At 32.8% G+C, this 20,041-nt stretch overlaps 3 protein-coding genes and 1 non-coding gene across 6 annotated transcripts; 2 read left to right on the forward strand and 2 right to left on the reverse strand.

The window, feature by feature from the left end:
* Positions 1-132: 132 nt before the first annotated feature.
* Positions 133-11,142, reverse strand: LOC106655225 (protein ELYS). Of its 2 annotated transcripts, XM_014375506.2 has the most exons (21): positions 11,051-11,142; positions 10,860-10,980; positions 10,652-10,758; positions 10,185-10,586; positions 9,823-10,111; positions 9,497-9,762; positions 8,765-9,391; positions 8,290-8,685; positions 7,505-8,219; positions 6,647-7,447; positions 6,384-6,577; positions 6,107-6,315; positions 5,051-5,243; positions 4,584-4,943; positions 3,860-4,510; positions 3,591-3,792; positions 3,024-3,517; positions 2,525-2,927; positions 1,858-2,448; positions 1,494-1,545; positions 133-1,306 (listed from the first exon to the last, which is right to left on the reverse strand). In XM_014375506.2, exons 3-21 carry the CDS (start codon positions 10,679-10,681, stop codon positions 1,147-1,149), a joined length of 7,035 nt encoding a protein of 2,344 aa, XP_014230992.1. In that variant the 5' UTR covers positions 10,682-10,758; positions 10,860-10,980; positions 11,051-11,142; the 3' UTR covers positions 133-1,146. The 2 variants fall into 2 exon arrangements, with proteins under 2 accessions (XP_014230992.1, XP_014230991.1); XM_014375505.2 differs by having other exon boundaries at positions 10,860-11,103.
* Positions 5,352-5,494, reverse strand: LOC111694227. Its single transcript, XR_002763582.1, has one exon. It is a non-coding gene; the product is annotated as a small nucleolar RNA SNORA53 (small nucleolar RNA).
* Positions 11,143-12,684: 1,542 nt separating the features above from the next.
* LOC106655015 lies at positions 12,685-14,425 on the forward strand. Of its 2 annotated transcripts, XM_023461423.1 has the most exons (5): positions 12,685-12,975; positions 13,039-13,102; positions 13,184-13,357; positions 13,700-14,005; positions 14,080-14,425. In XM_023461423.1, exons 2-5 carry the CDS (start codon positions 13,045-13,047, stop codon positions 14,154-14,156), a joined length of 615 nt encoding a protein of 204 aa, XP_023317191.1. In that variant the 5' UTR covers positions 12,685-12,975; positions 13,039-13,044; the 3' UTR covers positions 14,157-14,425. The 2 variants fall into 2 exon arrangements, with proteins under 2 accessions (XP_023317191.1, XP_014230686.1); XM_014375200.2 differs by having other exon boundaries at positions 12,685-13,102; positions 14,080-14,424.
* A 2,681-nt stretch (positions 14,426-17,106) lies between these two features.
* Positions 17,107-20,027, forward strand: LOC106655216 (negative elongation factor B). The gene is made up of 8 exons (XM_014375491.2): positions 17,107-17,558; positions 17,641-18,114; positions 18,180-18,347; positions 18,421-18,546; positions 18,684-18,953; positions 19,021-19,305; positions 19,379-19,579; positions 19,660-20,027. The coding sequence occupies exons 1-8, from the start codon at positions 17,427-17,429 to the stop codon at positions 19,813-19,815; spliced, it is 1,812 nt and encodes a 603-aa protein (XP_014230977.1). The 5' UTR covers positions 17,107-17,426; the 3' UTR covers positions 19,816-20,027.
* Positions 20,028-20,041: the final 14 nt, after the last annotated feature.

Genomic DNA, 20,041 nt, shown 5'->3' on the forward strand with positions numbered 1-20,041 from the left:
TCTGTATAAATCAACTGTTATTATATTGAATCAACTGTAAAATCCCAAATTAATAAATCGACTTTGCATGATTCAATTAAGCTCGGAATGACAATTGATCGTCTGAGTTTCTAAAGAAAATGAAAGACACAATTTAATCTCTTTACATGTTGTATTCTAGTTATAAGTACTTACAATTTTACAATGTATACACCGACCTTAAATCTAAATTGTATTTTTACCGAGTATATTATGATAGTGAGCATTTCCGTTTATAGCCATTGGATGATTGGAAAAAACTTGCTATTGAAAAACTAAAGCAGTGCCTTTTACAAACAAAGCACGAAATATCACCAACGTGCCTTGATTTTTATAAATAAAAATAAACATTTTATTGTAAAAATATTACTTCCTCTTTCAACAATGATTTTAGTTTGCAAATGTTAACTTGATGAATTTCAATTATACATCATTTGAAAATGCCTAAAATATACTCGATTAAAATATTATCTTATCTATCCAAATGAAAGGCAGGGATTGTTCCCAAATTTGATTTCTACTAAATTAATATTAAAAAAATTCGAAGTACACGCAGAGAACACTTCAACTTATTAATATTACGTTCCAGGATGTGGATTACTAGAAAAGTGATTAGTATTAATTATCAGTATGTATTTAAAATGCAAATGTTCTAAGTTTAATATTTGTATATTTATATAATAAACAAATTTAAATAAAGATCATTACATTCCGATAATGTATACTAAGTAAGTTTCCACTTATTTTGCATTTTATAAACCTTTCAATTTAATTTAATTAACAAAAATTGCAAGGACCTGGATTAATCCAATATTTAAGAGTAAGTTATGATAGACTTTTACCCTTTTACCTTTTTTATTGAATGGACATGATGCATCAATAAATTATTTACAACATTATTATACACTTTTTGAAAAGTTTGTTTGTGCTAAAAGGCTACGTTCACTTTCATTATTTTATTAACAACAAAGAGTAGTCTAATAAAGATTAGAGGAATAAAAAATATGCAATCGAAAACAATGAACAATTTTTCTCACAGAATTAATATACTACATAATATTTTATCAAAAAACGCCGCATAATTTAACGCGCTTCCGAGTCAACTTTTACTCAAACAAGATTTTGCTGTTACTGGCTGTGTCCTTTGGTTTTTTGAGCGCGTGTTATTCGCCCCTTTGCTCTTGTCGTACGTGCAGTTTCTGATTTAGCGTCGCGTTCCAATAATGCACTATTTTCTGTCACTTCTTCGGATGACTCGTCCTCTTCATCGCGAATCGGCGAAAGAAATCTGTACAATTTATAACGCAAAAGTTAAAAAAATAAATTATAATTAGTTTCGACTTTTTGTGGTCTTTGTTGAACGTTGGTTAGTGCGTGGTTGGTTGGTTAGAAATGATGACACCATTAGTATTTTAACGAAACTCCATCGATGGTTAGTAATCAGTTTAAGACATTTATATTAAAAACAAACTTACTTCTGAAACCCAGCAGGTTCTGAAAATTTGAATTTAGGAGTACGACACTCATCTGAAACAAAATTAATAAGTAACTCATTTAGTAAGAAATTAAATTATAAAATAACAACATTTTTAAAGGGTAAACAACTTGATAATGGTCGCGATCAAGGAACCGATTTTATTTTTGTATTAAACAATCTCCGCATTTTTACGAACACGAACACGAAGACGTCCTTGCCAAACATCTATATAAGAAATCACCAAGTTAAACGAATAAAAAATAATGTGTCCAAAAATTTCAAAGCCAGAATTAAATTTAATTAAGTAATTTAAAATACCGATGTTCAGTCTATACTCGGATATTATTTCTAAATATACTTACTGTCAGAATCATTCGTTAATCCATCAGTATGTTCAGGTAGTGAGAATTCAAAATCTTTACTTTCGCTGTTTTTTCTTCCTCGTTTAGTTTTACGCACTTCTGTTTGTTTTTTAATTATTTTAGCTTTTCCTATCTCGTCAGTAACTTTGTCAGTTGATACAGAAGCAGCACGTTTCTTTCTAGAAGGCACTACTTTTTTGCCTAATTCAGTTTCTTCTGGTATAACATCTTCAATAATTGATGTTTTTGCCAGGGCCCCTCTGGTCAATCTTTTTCCCGTTGGCACAACAATGCTCGAATCTACACTTACAGCACGACGTAAACGTGGTTCTTCTTTAGACTCATTAGTTTTCGTTGATTTTGCTAAATTTTCGTCAACATCTTCAGTTACAGATTGTATCGATGAACGACGACTACGTGTATTTCCTGCAGGAGATGATGTGACTGAAGTAGTTTCTTCAATGGGTAGACGTGCAATGCGGTTACGTTTATTGCTGACTGGTGAATTAAGTTGAGAAATAGATTCTTCTAAAATCACTTCTTTTAAAAGACTCGTTGACCGTCGATTTCGCGATGTTAATTTTAGTATTTCTACAGAATAAATTCGCATTAAATTTTTGGCATTTATTTAAAATGTTTGTATAATACCAATAATTGATTATCTTACCTTGAGGTTGAACTATATCTTTAGGGAGTGATTGTCCTCTCGTTCTTGTATTTTTTTGAGTTTCATTTATTTGGCTAATTTCTTTATTCAAAGATGTTGCTCGAGTTGATTTTTTAATTTTACTTTTATCTTCTGAAACTTCTTTAGCAATGCTAGCCGCACGAGTTCGTTTTTTCGTGATTACATTAGACTGTTGTTCACTAATTTCATCCTTAACAACTGAAGTGGCACGCGTCCGCCTCGTTGGTTGCACATCTTCTACAATTTCTTTGGCCACTGAACCTGTTCTTCCTTTCCTACTAGATGGTTTGGCTGCTGCATCTTTATCGTGAGAAGCGCGTGTTGAACGAGTTTTCGGCAATACATCTTCATGTTCTTCGTCATCACTTTCTTCTAGTTTTTCCTAAATCCATCCAGAAACATTAATAAAATTAAATGTTTCAGTACTTTTTATATAGCTTTTATATTTTAAAAATTATTCAATTAGGAATAAACATACCTCTTTTTTATCACTACTTGTATCCTTAGTAAGTTTTGTCGCTCTTGTTCTACTCTTTTTCGTTTCTACTTTATCTTCAATTAAAGTACTTTCATCAGATTTTTGTTCTTCTTTCTTTGTTTTGGGTAATCTACTCGATTTCTTTTTTGGAGCTACTGAAGTTTCTAATTTCAATCCTTGATTTTTATCAATTATAGTTGTATCGTCTTGTACAACAATTTTCTCTTTTGTAATTTCATCATTTCCTCCCTCAACAACTGATGTTGCTCTAGTTTTTCTTGTAGGTTTCTTTGCCTTTTCAATTTTAGGTGACTCTTGAGGTTTTCGTGACGATGCTCTCGTTGCTCGTTTCTGAGTAATTTTTTCCACGGGCAAAGAAACATCAACTTCTTCTGTTGAAGAAGGCGATTCATTTACTTCAATTGATTGTTGTGCTTTACTTACGATTTTCACGGGTGATGTTAATTTTTCTGTGAGATCTGTAATGATTTGCTCTAGAAAAATTATAATTATCATTTTATTCTTTACATGTAAATTTAAGAAGCGATTGAATAAGGTCTAACTTACTTTTAGGACTAATGTTTGTAACTTCAGACAGCATTTTTGCAGTAGTTGGGTTATTAGATATTTTTGACTTAGTCGGAGTCGATTCTTGACTTCTAGTAGATGCATGACGCCGTGCGCTTCTTCTAAGTGGTGTGCCTTCATCAGCAATATCCTCACTTTTACTTGATAAAGAAGATACAGAGGAATGTCGCGACAAAGTTACCTAGTAATTAATAATCATTTTTAATGTATTACTTAACGCGCATTATATTTTAACTATCGATTCTTACCTTTTTGCTCTCATCGGCGATAGGCTCTGCTGGATGTTCAGAATCTTTAGATTTTGCTAGTCTCTCAACTAAAGATGAAGTCTCTTTTCCCAAGCCACTTTCTTCCTCGTCATTTCGCTGATTAAGAATGTAATTCAATCTCTTTTTTTCAGTACCAGATCCATCTGAACTTGACAAGTTTAAAGTTAGTTCAGATTCTTCTCCATCGTCATCATTTCGGTTGACTTTTATATTTACTTCATCAACGTCGTCATCGTTGGATTCATCATCTGTTAATTGTTCATTACACTTTACAATACCACATTCATTCAAAAATATTGGCTTTGTTAGAGTATAATTTTCAATTTCACCATCAGTAGAAATATTTGATTGATTACCCATAGATTTTCTGATTTTATCTGTACGTATAACTGAAGTTGGATTTGAAAATTGATAGTCAAATTCTTTGATACTTTGAAAAGATTCTTCAGACTTGCGAGGCAATTCTTTCTCAGTGTCATATTGATTTTTTTGAGACTGTTTGAAAGATTCTGGAGATGAAGTCACAACTTTCATCATTTTTGCGGGTGATGGACCAGAAGCATCTATCCCGCTACTTTCATTTTCTTGAGATTGTGGGACAGACGTGTTGATAGCTTCATCATCTTCAAACTTTAAAAATATTTTGTCATAAATATTATTCTTAATAAAAGTTAAGTATAAAATAAAAAGTAACTAATTTTACCTGAATTTCCATGGGTTCATCGGGCATCTCTTCATCTTCATCTTGTGAACTGATTTTGAGCTCGTAGTCAACATCACTAGGTTTTATTGATGAGTCAAAATCGACTCCAGTATCGGTAATTTTTGCTATAATTTCTGTATTAATTTCATCAACACCTTCTTCATCTTCTTCTTCATCAATTTCTGATGCAGTACTTTCTTCGTCGCGACGACGTGGTGGTGCAAAATAATTTTCGATTGAAGAATCAACATAGCTAGTGTTTTCCGAAAGGATTGATTCATTGTAAGTTGTTCCAGAAACAATAGATTTACGAGGACTCAAATTAGCAGTGCTTTGGGGTTTGATCGCCAATGAAGCATCCTAATTACAAATAAATTTTAAATGTGTACATTGTAGGTACATTTTATTCATAAAAATGTGACTAAATCTAAACAAATAAATTTAACTAGTAATAAAAAATTACTTACAAAAACAGAGCCATCAAGAGTAGTATCAACACTTGTCGATGATTTTTGTGAGAGATAAGTACTAGATCCCCGGGATGCAGTACTGCTGCGTCTGTAGCTAGGTCTTGGTTTTGGACCGTGGAAAGATTTGGTGTAACTGTTATCACTTAAAATTGCACTGCCTTCACACAAACTGTGATAACTTTCATTCGCTCTGGAATTAATAATGAAATACCACACATTAAAACAATACCTAACATTATCATTTTCATAAAACTGGTATTAAAAATTATACTTATATATTATTTAATAAAAAATATTAACTGTCCACTCGATAACCCTTACCTTCGACCGACATGATTAAAATCGAAGAATTGGGATTAAAGAGAAGGTATTGCGTATTCTAGCACACTTATGACTCAAGCATCTCTTATGATAATCAGAGATGGATCTAAGGAGCGTGCAAGAGTAAATGAATAATTTATCTATTTTTATTCATGATAAACATTTTATTTATTAAATACATGGAGAAAAAAGTCTCCACTTATATTAGTGAACGAACATGCGTGACGAGGGAGATTCGAACTAGCGTCCTCCGCGTGTAAAACCGGCACTCTATTAACTGCTCTATGGAGGTTAATACATCAATACAGATACTCGAAGTAGTAGTATTAATTTAGACAGCTAGTGAGAACCACGATTTTTTCAATGTAACCATTATTAAAAGAATGAAATAATAAACAATGCGCATCAAAATGACTAAATCGTTTAAAATTGATTATGAAAAATTATAGCGTAAATTATTTTATAATGTTAAATTTTAATTTTATAATGTTAAATTTTAAATAATAAACAAATATTTTAAAAATTCATGATTTTTAACTCATGAATATATCATTAATACTAATTAAAGTCACATTTTTTACATGGTTAAAGAAAATTCGATAAACAGGATTAGTTTTATATTCGGCACAATTTTGACAATATATTGTTTTCACTTTATTATGTATATTACTAGTAATTAAGATGCTCATTTTTATTATACTTTTACGATAAACTAAAAAAATCGGAACTCACCCAGATGCTTCCGTGTTCTTGGAGTCATTAGCGACACTGGTTGGTCGTTGGCCCATATTATCTTCATTATAATCCGTAACACCATTGTCTTCGACGTCCATAAGTGAAGAATCATTTCCATTGTGCGTCCTATCTATACTGAAGCGAATTTGCCTGGCAGACCGAATGTTAGAAACTGGTGTTTTGCGCATAGAACGTTCTCCCGAACCCTGAATAAAAAAAAAGTAAATGAAACTTCCAAATATAGATGACTTTTTTTGATGCCTTATAAACCCACATTCCAACTTCCAAAAGCAGGAGAATTCGAGTTTCTCAGCATTTGACGAATTTTCAGAATAGATTGAGGTGTTTCAGTAGCTAGACTACCAGTCTTACATACATCTTGAGCTAATTTACGTTGTACCAAAGGTGTATCACAGACTTGACTCATACTTAGGCGACGCGATCGGTCGTAGGTTGGTTTACCTTTACCTAAACTCATTAAATATTAAAGATTAGTGATAGCAATTTTCATTTAATTTCATTAATTTAACAACTTACCGCTTAGTTTCTGCTTTTTTCTTTCCGAGACACCCGATTCTAAAATTTCTTCGTCTTCTAACATGTGCAACGTTCGTTTACCTTTGCCTTTTTTACTTGCAAAACATATTTTATTAGAAATGCTCATGTCATTTTGATTAACAGCAGTTCTTGAACAAAAGACAACTGTTGATGCAGGTGCATTTAAAAATGGTATATGCCCAGAACCGTGAATTAATTTCTCACTTTTCAAGCATGTTTCACGAGTTTTAGTGAAAGCAATTTCGTGAATCTCCCGGGTTTTGTCTCGACATTGAGACATCGGGCGTGGATAACTGCGATTGTTCAAATCTAGTAAGATCTTTGGTGGGTTAACATTAATTCTCGTCAAAGTGCTTGCAAATTGACGCGTTGTTGTTGGTAGAGTTGCATTAAAAGCCCCAAGCATTTTCATTGAAAGAGGATGAATGATAGGTTTGTTAGTAGTGTATTTAGCGTTTGGACCATAAATATCACTAGCTTCGGTATGCCTTCCTCTCTGCAAATAATAAAACAATCTAGCATCTTCGTTCCCCGTTTTTTTAAGAAACTTGATAAAAGCTTCCTCTTCTTCGCTATCAAGAGCAAGCTGGAGAACTTCCTTCAGTTTGCCATTCATTTGACAGCTTTGAAAGAAACAAGTTAGCAGTTGTGCATAGTGAGACGGTGGTCGAGAGTGAAACGCTGATTCTACTAATCCTTGACCAACTGTAAGACTAATTAAAGTACCTTGATCTTCTAATGACGATAAAGGTGGCTTTAAAATGCGTAGATATACAAGAGCTGCAAAAAAATTACGCATTATTACCATGAAAATGAGTAATCATATTTTGTACTTACCTAATTTGTGTTGGTCATTTTTTAAAAGTGTTTTAACAGCCAGTTTATGATGCCACTCTTTCAAATCGGTAGTACTTATTAATTGGCCGGTAACAATTTTAAAAAATCCTTCAAAATCATCATGATCTAACAACCAAAATGCTTGGGTTAATTTAATCAAACTTGGGCTCAATTTAAATGCTGAAGGATATTTAATTAATCGGTCGATACTAGGGTATGTGCCTTGAAGAAGCATTGCTAAATCCATAAGTAAATATATTGTAACACTATGTTTACTATCAATTTCTGCTGAATCTCCTTCAATTATCATTTCATCTTCTTGCTCGCCTTGTTCATGATCTTCAGATGTAACTGTAATTGAAGCGGGGTCTTCACGATGGCAATCGGTCAAGAAAATTCTCAACAATGATTGGAGTGATGGTGGAGGATAATATCCACTACCAGCATTTGGAGATTCCTCAATACTCTCGCGTTCCCACTGCAATCTTAATGGCAAACATTCATGAGATATCAAATGATCAATAAACAAACAATCTTCGTCTTTCTTGTCTCCACTGGAATAAGAACTTCTTTTCTTTTTGTACCATTCAACAAGTTTTTGCTTTGGATACGGGATATTTAGATTTGTTGGTGCTATTTCTCCTTCTTCTTCTTCTTCTTCATCTACATACTGAGTTTCAGGCAAGAGATTAACATCATAAAACCACATCAGCACCTGTAAATATATCAAATTGTCAAGATTTTCAAAAAGCTTATATTATATATAAATTATTAAAAGTTTATACCTGAAGATAAGTTGCAATTCTTTTTAAAGCTCTTCTCTGCTTTTCCAAATCTTTTTCAATACGAGGTAAGCTTCCTATAACATTTGTTAAGCACTCTAACTGTTGTTCACAGAATCTTAATGTTTTTGCTTCAGCTTCACCAATAGTTGTTCCAGAATGATCAAAAAGTGGTATACATAAATGGTCGGCGAGCATTTTTATCTCTGAAGCACGTTGTACGCCCCAACGCAAAAATTCGGGGTAAAGATAAGATGCACTACCATCCGACCATTCGCGACCGCAATTACTTAAAAAGTTTGTCCTACGTTGTTCAAGACACAAAGACAATAACATTTCGCGTTGATGAGCTGCTTCAGCTCGATAAGGATGATCTTGAAGAGTTGAATCAAAAGGAATCTAAAAATTCAAAATTATAATTAAATGATTGTTGCTTTCATTAAAAGCGAAAAAAATTTTAGTTTTTGCAATATCTTACCAAACCAGCACTCAAACAGCGATGGTAAGTTTCAGATGGTTTCACTAATACAATCGGGCCAGCGATTGTAATATCTCTTAACAGTTCAGTCTGGACACCTCTAGCCAACCAACCAGTAACACCATCATTACTCATTTCTGCCCACTCCAACATTAGTGAATTAGGATAAAATAGTTCTTCCATTGATGTTGGACCCCTACTGATAAATTCTTTAAGTGATCTAGGCACAAACGCACAATTAAAGACATTTTTTCTCTCCATATCATCAGTCTTTGTTCTGTAGCTAGCCATAACACTATTGGGATTTCGACACTCAGTTATGGTTCTTGGCATTTGCTCTTTATACCAACGATTCAAATCAAAAATCAGAACACGATCATCGGTACCAATGAGTAACAATGAATCTTCACCACGTATAGATGAGATATCTGATGTATCACGAAGGCATTCTCTTTCTATAGGCTGAAGAGTATGAATACGTTCACCTATATCAAGTTCCAGTTCAAATTTTAAACTGGGATCTGATTCTAGGTCATAGTAGTATGACGACGACGAGGAAGATATTTGCTTTTTGGAAAAAAGCATAGCATACATGCGAAGAACAGCAGATGAATCTGGTGAATCATTCTGTAACATATTCACATGTTTTTAAAAGTATTCTTTTTCATATATAATGAATATAATAAATTTTTGGTAAATAAGTTTTTATGAGGAGATAGTTTTATATTTTACCTGGCATGCAATCCACAAGTAATAAAAAGGTCTAGGATCATCAGATGGTTCGATTAAAGCAATATGAGTGACATATGCATTTTCATCAAAAAGAGGACTAATCCAACCTATAGAACCATCACTTTGCCAAATGATAACTCGACCAAGACAACCAGTTATTAAGCATCCAGTTTTTTCTGAACTGATTAAAACTGAACATAAATTTTCATCGTACAAAGGAGTAGATTCAAAATCTTTTCTATCAAATCCCATGAATTGTTCAATTTCTAAAAATGAAAAATATATCAATTTATTTTGAAAAATTTTTTTTCATGATTCATCTATACCTTTTTCCATCAAGTCATAAGCTAAGTGAGTATATTCTTTTCTAGCTTTTTTAGCAGTATTGTGGGTAGTGTTTACAAAATCCAATCTAGCAGTAATTGTTTTTCCTTCAAGGAAAAAGTCCTTCCACAATACACGGTTGACATCAATAATAATATGCTGTAAATTTCTAAGGGCAGTGAAGATAAGCCCAGAATTATCAGACAATACTGTATTTGGTCTTCTTTCATTGTAATCTTCCCAAGCCATACCTCCATGAATAACACATGCCTTTTCAACGCCAGCTGGAACCTTTTACAAAAATTATATTTTATCAAGTCAATATACAAAATATAGAAGTGGATTATAAATTAGTTTAGCATACTTCAATAGTAGTAAGAACATTTGAAGAGCAGCAGTCAAAAATACATAGATATCCAACAGAATCTTTAATTTTGACAGCATTGTTATCCAAACCAATAAGCAACACTGGTACTTGACCATCTCTAGTTGGAAAGGCTGAGACAGTGGTAACTTTATATTGAAAAACCCAAGAGCAAATGCATTTGCCTGTGCGATTGTCAAGAACTATTAGATGTCGATCTCGAGTCATCCAAGAGTGCTTGCAATCATTGCCAAGAAAGCCGCCAGTTAGATTTTCAGCTTCCTTGGAACTATCAGTGATTCCAGTCCCTGCTGTTTGCGACAAAGCAACATCTTCGTCGCGAGATTCCGGACCATCCGACGATTCCCATTGTGGCAAGTCGAAATTCACAACACTCCGTACCTAAATTTTGAGTGAAAAATGTAAGTACAGATAAGAACAAGATTGAAGTCGAGCAATAAGCTCACCTCGCAATTCGTCTCTTCCAATTCCTTCATCGTCGTGACACATTTATAATGCACTGATACTTTGATAACACATATGTTCTACCGTTCACTACTTTAAAAAAGAGCAACTACAAAAGAAAAGATGATAAAAAAAATTAGTTGCCAATTCGATGTTGTCGCGAATCGCAATGTTTGATTGAGCGAGTCAATGAGGTTATAAACGTCTTACATTGCGATACCAGACGGTAATCTGAATATTTTTCCCGCCGAAAGAAGTTAAGTTAAGGTTGTATTGTTAGTATGCACTTGAAAACTTGACAGAAATTTTGTACAAGCTAACAAAGATTTGTCTGTAAAAATAATTGCGTTTAAAAAACTAACACAGGCCGCATGCCGCGTGCGACATATATATCTTATTACCGCATAAAAGCCAAAAGAGCGTGGAGTAGGGTCGGCTTTTAAAAATTGCAAAGCGTGAGGTTCGCCGACTTTGCGATCGCAACGGCTCAACGGGACAATTGGCACCTAATAATGCGCGCGTCGCGAAACTCTGATTCGACGACATCGCAATGATCTCTCGACTTATGAATCTTGAAAATATTAATTAATTATGTTTAGTTTTAAAGAACAAATTATTGTACATATTTTGTGGGATTAGATTATTTTTAATTGTTGATATTTTTATAATTATTTTTGTCATAATAAGTAAATGTAAAATACATATTTTATGACGGTGAATGACAAACCATGTTTATTTTTCATCGAATAAATTTTACATCTGTACATGAAAGCTCAAGTAACTTATTCAAATTTAATAATAAATTATAACTGTGCACAAATAAGCTAACATCAACAGTAATACAATTACCACAACTAAGAGTATAACTCTGAGTGAATCATCATCAAGATCATCAAATTCATCATCTAGGTGATGGTTTTGATATTTTTGCTGAGGCGATACACTGATAAAGTATGATTTTCTTTCCTGAGCATTGGTATTTCTGATTTCTTTTTCTAATCTTTCTTCGTGTTTCCAAATTATTTTACCGTAGTTATTACTCTGTTCATAGCTTTTACTGCAATTGATTTCTTCACGACATGAATTCATATCTGTCGAAGTTTCAATTAAATGGCCACTTGAGTTGGAACCAAACATACCATTACAAATATTCGTGTTTTGCATTGCAAAGCGCTGTAAATTATTTAAAAGTTAGTGTTCAAGAAATAATTTTACAAGGCTATTCGTTGTATAGAAAAATTAGAAAAATAATTACAACTTCATACCTATAATCCACAAATTCGTATACTATTGTAGGTTGTGAAAATCTTATTATGAATTGATATATTTATGGATCCTTCACTCAAACAGTTAGAGCATAAATAATATTTTTTTCGCACAGGGCAAATTGAAGCAAACAGCTGATACTTATTTGTAAACAAGATAATTTCAAATCGGTTTACGTACTAACTTCAACATAGGTATGCGTTGTTGTTGAATTTCTAATTCAGATTGAAAATAAAAAATAAACGAAAATGACGTTACAGCAGAATCGATTTTTCTTACTGCTTCTGAACAATATTTCTGAACAAACGGGTAGAAACTGAAATGTTGTAAATCGTACATTTTTATGTACTGCTCAATATTTTGTGATTCGTGCAACGATCTCTTACCGAAAAAACAGAAAAACAAACAATTGGAATCATCAGGGAAAAAAATTTAATATACGTAATATCAAAAATAAAAATAAAAAAAATTAACCGATAAAAAAATGTCAATACTTTGTAATGGGTACTTAATTATAGAATTTTCTGTACTTTTCTGTAGTCGCGTCGAGGTCAGCGCATTTGCACCATCGCGAGCGTATCAAGTAGGAGCACCGATAAGTCATGTATTGCTGACCCAGCGATTCCGCGTCTCCGAAAGCCTCGTTGGCATTCATGGATGGGCCTCAACGATAGAATTGTCTCAGGTCCGATGCTTTTGCTTACCGGGCAGTTCTTGACCAATGAACTGCTCGCTGTTGTTCACAGCCAAACCTACTGCTTTCCTCCGCAGTGTTACGCGGACGAGCCTCAGCAATTAACCGTTTATATGCTTTCGCGCGCTTTCATTATTTCGTTTGCCCCGCGGTGCGTTTTCAATTCGGTTATTTCTTTTACCCTCGCAGTATTACGTTTTTCTTTCTTCTTACTCGGTCCTAGAATCATCACGTAGACGATTGGCGAATTGTGCGAATCTTGGGCTGCAGCAATTATCGCCCTAAAAGAGAGTGATACTGCCTGGCTTGCAGTAACTACATCGTTATCGTTGTATCGTTGCATACATTCCCAGGCGAATGTAACAGGTGCTTCACATAACTTAGTCTCTCACTTTCAAAATTGCTGAAATTTAATCAAATATGATTCAGCGAGCCATGAAGCGAGCGTCATTTATATTACCATTCCTCATTCTAACTTTGAATAAAGAAATCGGTAAGTGAAGTTTGTTGTACAAGAGACCAATAATATAAAATAATTCATTTTTTTTCTTTATTCTTTACAAATTTTTAATAGGTGCTTTCGATATACTGTGTAATTCAGACAATGATTGTCTCTTGATGATCAAGGCAGCTTATAAACCAAAATGTTTCGTACCATTTTGCCATTGTCTTTATCCAGGAAAACTAGATAATTACGACCAATGCACAGAGAAAGAACTTATTTCCACGCCGAAGTTTCAAGATGAAGGTATTTGTCGATTTTATTTTCTAGTTAAAAAGTCTCTTTATAAACCAGCTCTTCTATATAAAAATTCTTTATGAGCTGATTGAATGAAAGATCAAAGTCTGCCACATCTCGACTTTTAATGTTTTGTACATACTTATCGGCTGTTCACTCGATTCATTATGTAGTGATCATGTTAGAGCTTGCATAATTAATCAAGAATAAAAGTAGCAAATTATTTGGCTTTTTGTGAATTTCTACACGTTCTACATTTTCTCAAAATTGTCTACTGCATACCGGAGGCTCATTTATAATTCAATACAAATAAGCATGCAAGTATAAAAATCATTATAAATTAATTTACAGCTGCAAGAATTGGCAAAGTGGAGAATTGTACTAAGACGGAAGATTGTCAAAGAGTGAAAATGAGCGTCTGCAAGTCTGGCTCGTGCGAGTGTCCAGATGCCCGCGCGATGAGCACCGACCGAACAAGCTGCCTTCCGAAAGCTCGGAATCTCGACGACGAGTGCACCGAGAGCGCCCAATGCAAGAGCCTCGGCTCGGCCATCTGCGCCCAGCGTCGCTGTCGCTGTGAGCCAGAGCATCATTACACTGCATCGAGCAAACGATGCGTTCCTGATAAAGACAATGAATTGGACTCTGCAGATTCAGGTAATTGATCAGTTAGATTTATAATAAAAAAATCCATAACACTTATGAGAAAGTTTAATGTTTAATATTCACAGGAGCTGCTATGAATGAAATGCAACTGTTCACATCTTTTATGATATTCTTTTGTATAATATTGTTTAAAATACATTAAGAAATTTGGCTAATTATCTTTTCTATGCTGCTATTGAAATTATTTCTTTATTGTGATTGAATATTAAGTTTAATCAAATTTTTGACTATTTGTTTGGAATGATAGAATTTGTAATTTTTTTAATCACCCAAACATTGCAATTTATGTTACATACCACAATACTAATTTTTAAATGTTATTATTTTTAATATTTATCAAAGTATATTTTTTAAAAAGTGTAACGATATAAAGAAATAAATAAATTATATACTTCCACCAAGAATTTGATTTGCTTGTAGGGGAGACCGGGGTGTGTTGGCATACGAGGTAAGTTGGCACACCGCATATTTCTCCTTATCAGCTACTTCAAAGGAGATGGCGCTACCATTAATTTAAACAATCTATGATGATGGATGTTTGTACAGAAAATCAGTTTCGAATCAGTGTTGAGCACCGAAGCAGGGGCGATCGAAATATTTCCACAGACCGAGGAGAATATTAAATTCTACGAAAACTTCGATTATTTTTCCATCGAATAAAGTAATTGTGATAATTTTGTTTCTATTATATTAAGATACCTCTTGAGTAATGTACCGAAGTGTTAAATTAGTGTTCGAATAATGCCCTTTGTTATTAAGTGTTTTTTTTATAATGTCGGAGTGATCGGGGCATATTGACACTAAAATTCTGGGGGACATTGGCACATATTTTTTGTCGAAAAAATTTTTTTTTCAAAATCGTTCGCAATTATATTAGAAAAACAAACAGAGCTAGTGCGACAAAAGAAGACATACTTCGTGCGATAAAAAGTATACGATATGAAAAAGCTAAAATATGTGCAGTTTCGAGCTTCTACATTTGTAAATGCTGAGGGACTGAATTTTATATAACAAAATTACATATGACATCAGTGTAATATTTGTTTCAGCCTTATGATATTAATAATAGTAGCTTCAATGAGTATCGCAATAAAACTATATTTCAATGAGTTTTTTGTGGAGTCGTCTAAATTATTATTGGGATAATCGGCAGTAGCACACAAAAATAGGGAGTATGTTTAGCGTTTAATGTCTGATACTACACGTACACTAGTATAGGTATATATGAACACAGGTTTTCGTAATTCGCGTGCCTCTATTATATATTAGGATACACGGATGTTGCTAAAAAAGTATACAGCACTCCATCAGCACCCAAACAATGCTATGTAAAATTTTCAGATCGATTTGTTTATGCCTGCATGAGTTATCGCAGTTAGAATAAAACATCGAAAATTAGCAATATCGAATGTAGTTGCTTCGAATTTATTGGTCATGACGTTAAAATTCATTAAATGTTAAATAAAAAATAATTCAGAGTAAAATGAACTCCAAATAAAACGCCATTTTTATTGTGCTAACTTGCCCCAAAGCTTTGCCAACTTACCCCCCGCAGGGGCAAATTGACACTTGTGTCTTCACTACATAAAAAAGCCTAAACAGGGAAGAAATATTTTTTGATTGGCATAAAAGTACATACATACAGTTAGGTCTGTACAAGCTCTATTTATCTGTGAAAAAAATTCATCGATAAAATCCTAATATCGATTAAAAAATAACCGTTGTTTAAAAATAGCGCCAACACACCCCGGTCTCCCCTATTAATACCTTAAAAAAATTAAGTAAAAATATTGTTGATATCTCTGCATTAGTTTCTAATCCAAATCGCTAGAATTTTCTAACACCCATGGATTTATTTGCATTACTTACAAGAGGATCTTTCCACCTACTTGCGCCAGATCTTTACCAAATTTTTTTCATATCTCTTGATACCTAATAATGAATTTGCGTAGTTTAATTCACTGGGTCTTTAAGTTCATTTTTAAATCAAACTGCTCCTTAATTATAAATATTACGAAAGCGTTAATTTCAAAAGTATAAAGTGCATAAATGTATTACATTAAATAATAATAACAGACTATTAGAATTCAAAAGTACCTGTATCGAAATAAAAAGTATTCTGAGATTCAATATATATTTTGTTTTTATAAGGAGAAATATTAAGGTCTTTTGAATTTATTGAAATATTCATCGGGAATCAATCCTAGAAAATGGGTTTGAAAATTTTCATTCCTACTTTGACTTTGCCAACTCTTTAAAATAAGTAGTGAAACCAAACGAGATAGTCTAGGCGCTGAGGGGGTTTCGTATGCATTGGAAGGTTCCACAAAAAACGAAATGTATTTCTATGTATTTTGACCCGCTTAATCCGAATTTTCAATTCTTACCTCGCTCCAAAGGTTGAGTAATTTGTTATAAACAAATTAATTATTTATACGGCTATAACTCCTAAACTATTAAATATTTACCAAAACAATTTTTTTTTCATTTTATTGTACACAAAAAGACAAAAATTTCCAGTTTTTATTCGTCTTGATACGACCAATCAAACCAGAGATATTGTTAGTAAAAAATTGTAGTAAATGAATTATATATGGACGCGGCAGTCCGAGCCCTACACATTGACCTTATGCAATATCGTCATTTTGTACTATTTAACAATATCTCCGGTTTAATTGGTCGTATCAAGACGAATAAAAAAAGGAAATTTTTGTCTTTTTGCGTACAATAAAATAAAAAAAAATTGTTTTGGTAAAAATTCAATAGTTTAGGAGTTATAGCCGTATAAATAATTAATTTGTTTATAACAAATTACTCGACTTTTTGAGCCAGGTGAGAGTTGAAAATTCGGATTCAGCGGGTCGAAATGCGTAAAAATACATTTCCTTTTTTGTGGTACCTTCCAATGCATACAAAACCCCCTCAGTGTCTAGACTAAGATTCAATAGGTCCATTGGATTGATTAATGAAAAACGGTGCAGAAATCGGTCTCCTAAGTTTGTTTTGAGGAGGGGGAATAGAGAAATGTAGAGACCTGTGGATAGTCGGAGTTTGGGTCGGCTCGGGACTCGGCAGTCAGTCGGCAGCCGGCACGCGTTCAGCGTCCATAAACAGTTTTATTCTGAAATCCGAACGCTCATCTTACCGCAACGATATAGATATTTGCATAGAAATACTCGATACAGTGACTATTGAACCGAGATCAAGCTCATGTCTTTTAGTGCTGTGATAAATTTGAGATAAATAAGGTGTAATTTTTTAATACTGTTGTTAAATTCTTTAAATTCGTTAGACCTATTGATAGGTTATAACCCATTATTTTATGCTTGTGTACGTAAAGTGTCAAAAAGTAAACAACTTTGCTGAGCAAAAATTAAACTATATTAAAAAAGTTAAAAATTAACTGTATAAAATGCCGATTGACAAGAGTGGGGTGATATCATCCGGTGATCCTTTGCAGGATCTTGGTATCCCAGGAAAAGCATTTTTGAAAGATTCCTTGACAAGCTGTAATGACCCTTTAAAAGCTATTGAAGAATTTCAGGTAAATTTCATACTTTTATCAGATTTACCTTTTGATACACTTTTTCTTACTTATCCAATTTATTATTACTTTCATTATGCAGGCACAAAATGGAGTTTCATTACCATCTCTATCAACTATGTTACCATTGTTGGATCTTCATGGAGTTCAAAGGTTTGATTTTCATGCATCTGTTTTAGAAGAGTTAAGAGAACAGTTGATAAAACGAATCAATGAAATTGGCAACAATGGCAAAGAAAAAGAAAATTCTCCTCAATTGAACGAACTTTTAGTTAAATGCTTTCCAGCTATTAGAACAACTGCATTGCGACCAGTAGTTATGGCTATATTACGAAACACACCTAATATTGATGACAAATATTTGAAAGTATTGGTGACAGAAAAAGAATTGTATGCTGATGCAGACACAGAAGTTAAAAGACAAATTTGGAAAGATAATCAAAGTCTTTTTGGCGATGAAGTTTCTCCTTTGTTCAGTAGTTATATCATTGAAAAAGAACAAGTCCTTTTTGATCATCAAAATTTGAATAATGGTTTCTTCCTTCCTTCACCTAAGGTATGATTTTCATTAAATTTTATCAATTTAACTTATGAACTCTACAAAAATCTTTTATATTTTAGGTCAGAAGACAAGGTAAAGTTGTACAAAAACTAGCACACATGATAGGAAATTGTCTTAAGTTATATGATATGGTTCTACAATTTTTAAGAACTTTATTTGTAAAAACAAAGAATGTTCACTACTGCACGCTAAGAGCAGAATTATTGATGGCTCTGCATGATTTGGAGGTAAATTTAAGTTATGCAATGTAAATTATAACTCAAAATTTATTAAGTATAAATCAAATTTAATTATTTTCAGATTCAAGATATAATTATTTATGATCCATGCCATAAATTCACTTGGTGTCTGGATGCTTGCATAAGAGAAAAAAATGTAGATATCAAACGATCTCGAGAACTACAAGGATTTTTAGACAGTATTAAGGTTAATATTTTTATTACCTTTAATGGAGTAGCATGATTATAAGTTGCATAAATACTTATATTTGAGATACTAAAAAAACAAACAATATTAATTTTATATTTTAGTTGATAATTATTAAAAAGTAAATCTTTTTATAGAAAGGACAAGAAGAGGTTTTGGGAGATTTAAGCATGACCCTATGTGATCCATACGCAGTAAACTTCTTAGCTAGTAGTGCAATGAAAATAGCTTGGCACCTTATTAATCAAGAAACATTACCTAGAGAAAATGCAATTTTAGTATTGCTTTTACGAATGTTAGCCTTGGGACTTTCATCTTGTCAAATAATTGAATCACAAGAATTTAAAGAACCAAAATTAGACAGCCAAGTAGTAACAAAATTTATACCAGCATTAATGTCACTTATGGTAAGAATTTATTTTAAAAAATTGTTAACATTATTAAAAGATTCTTATAAACTTTGTTTCATTCCAGGTTGATGATCAAATTAGACAGTTAAATCAACGATTGCCACCAGACGAGAGAGAAAGTGCTATTGCCATTATTGAACATTCAGGACCACCTCCAGATGCTTGCCAGGCATATGCACATTTATCTGGTGTTGCGGCTATCCTGGCTATGTATTATGCTCTTCAAGTAGGAGGGTTAAATGCACAAGTAAAACCAAAAGGTGATGCTAAAGGGCTCATGCGTGTTCTTGCTACTCTGCCAAATTGTGAAGGACAAAGAGCTTATGAAGATCCATTTTTACATACTCTTGTAAGTTCATTAGAATGAATTTTGAAATTTAAGACGTTGATGCATAATAATAATTTTTATTCTATTTTGTTAGGTAATCATACTTGTTAATAACATGGCAGACGAATTTTCAAACGAATCATTTTGTACTGTTATATTTGATGAATTTTTCTTTGCGGGAATGCCAAAAGATAGTGTTACTCGGCATATACTGAAATTGATCTATTGGGTTCATACAAAACTTCCAGCTGCTAGACTTAAAACACTAATGAAATCATTGGAACCTAGTAGCCAGGTAAATAGCTATACTCAAGCATAGAATTACTCCACAAATATAAGTGTAAAATTTCTAATAATACATTTTTTGTCCATTAGCAACATGAAGGCATACATACATTATACAAGCAAGTTACAGACAAAATTGAGAATCGGAAGAATGAAAAGAAAGGAGCTACACCATCTGAATCTAATATTGAAAGCTCAGTGCCTGTTTTACCTCCTCCTCCGACAATTGCAGATACTTTGAATTAAATCTTTTAACCAGTGGTTTTGTATAGAAAATGTAAATTAGAACACATATAATAAGAAAAAAAATCGATTATTCTATGTTAAAAAATGTACGAAGTATGAATTGAGTAAAATAAAATTTTGTATTCATGTGTTCACATAAAATGTAATGAAGAATATGAAATTAAAACGATTTCGATTTTATATAAAAAAGTAAATACATTTTTATAAAATAATTACATGTGTTGTC

The sequence above is a fragment of the Trichogramma pretiosum genome, unplaced genomic scaffold, assembly GCF_000599845.2.
Source record: "Trichogramma pretiosum strain Unisexual culture from Peru unplaced genomic scaffold, Tpre_2.0 scaffold2, whole genome shotgun sequence".
NCBI classification, from domain to species: domain Eukaryota; kingdom Metazoa; phylum Arthropoda; class Insecta; order Hymenoptera; family Trichogrammatidae; genus Trichogramma; species Trichogramma pretiosum.

Bases quoted from the DNA above. Each gene is read 5' to 3' on its own strand.
- LOC106655225 (XM_014375506.2), bottom strand. From the start codon at position 10,681: ATGAAGGAATTGGAAGAGACGAATTGCGAG. The intron at 6,316-6,383 runs GTGGGTTTATAA...TTTTTTATTCAG, and splicing joins CTGCTTTTGGAAGTTGGAAT to GGTTCGGGAGAACGTTCTAT. The intron at 2,449-2,524 runs GTAAGATAATCA...TTTATTCTGTAG, and splicing joins AGATATAGTTCAACCTCAAG to AAATACTAAAATTAACATCG.
- LOC106655015 (XM_014375200.2), top strand. From the start codon at position 13,030: ATGATTCAGCGAGCCATGAAGCGAGCGTCATTTATATTACCATTCCTC. The intron at 13,103-13,183 runs GTAAGTGAAGTT...AATTTTTAATAG, and splicing joins AACTTTGAATAAAGAAATCG to GTGCTTTCGATATACTGTGT. The intron at 14,006-14,079 runs GTAATTGATCAG...TAATATTCACAG, and splicing joins ATTGGACTCTGCAGATTCAG to GAGCTGCTATGAATGAAATG.
- LOC106655216 (XM_014375491.2), top strand. From the start codon at position 17,427: ATGCCGATTGACAAGAGTGGGGTGATATCATCCGGTGATCCTTTGCAG. The intron at 18,348-18,420 runs GTAAATTTAAGT...AATTATTTTCAG, and splicing joins TGGCTCTGCATGATTTGGAG to ATTCAAGATATAATTATTTA. The intron at 19,306-19,378 runs GTAAGTTCATTA...CTATTTTGTTAG, and splicing joins ATCCATTTTTACATACTCTT to GTAATCATACTTGTTAATAA.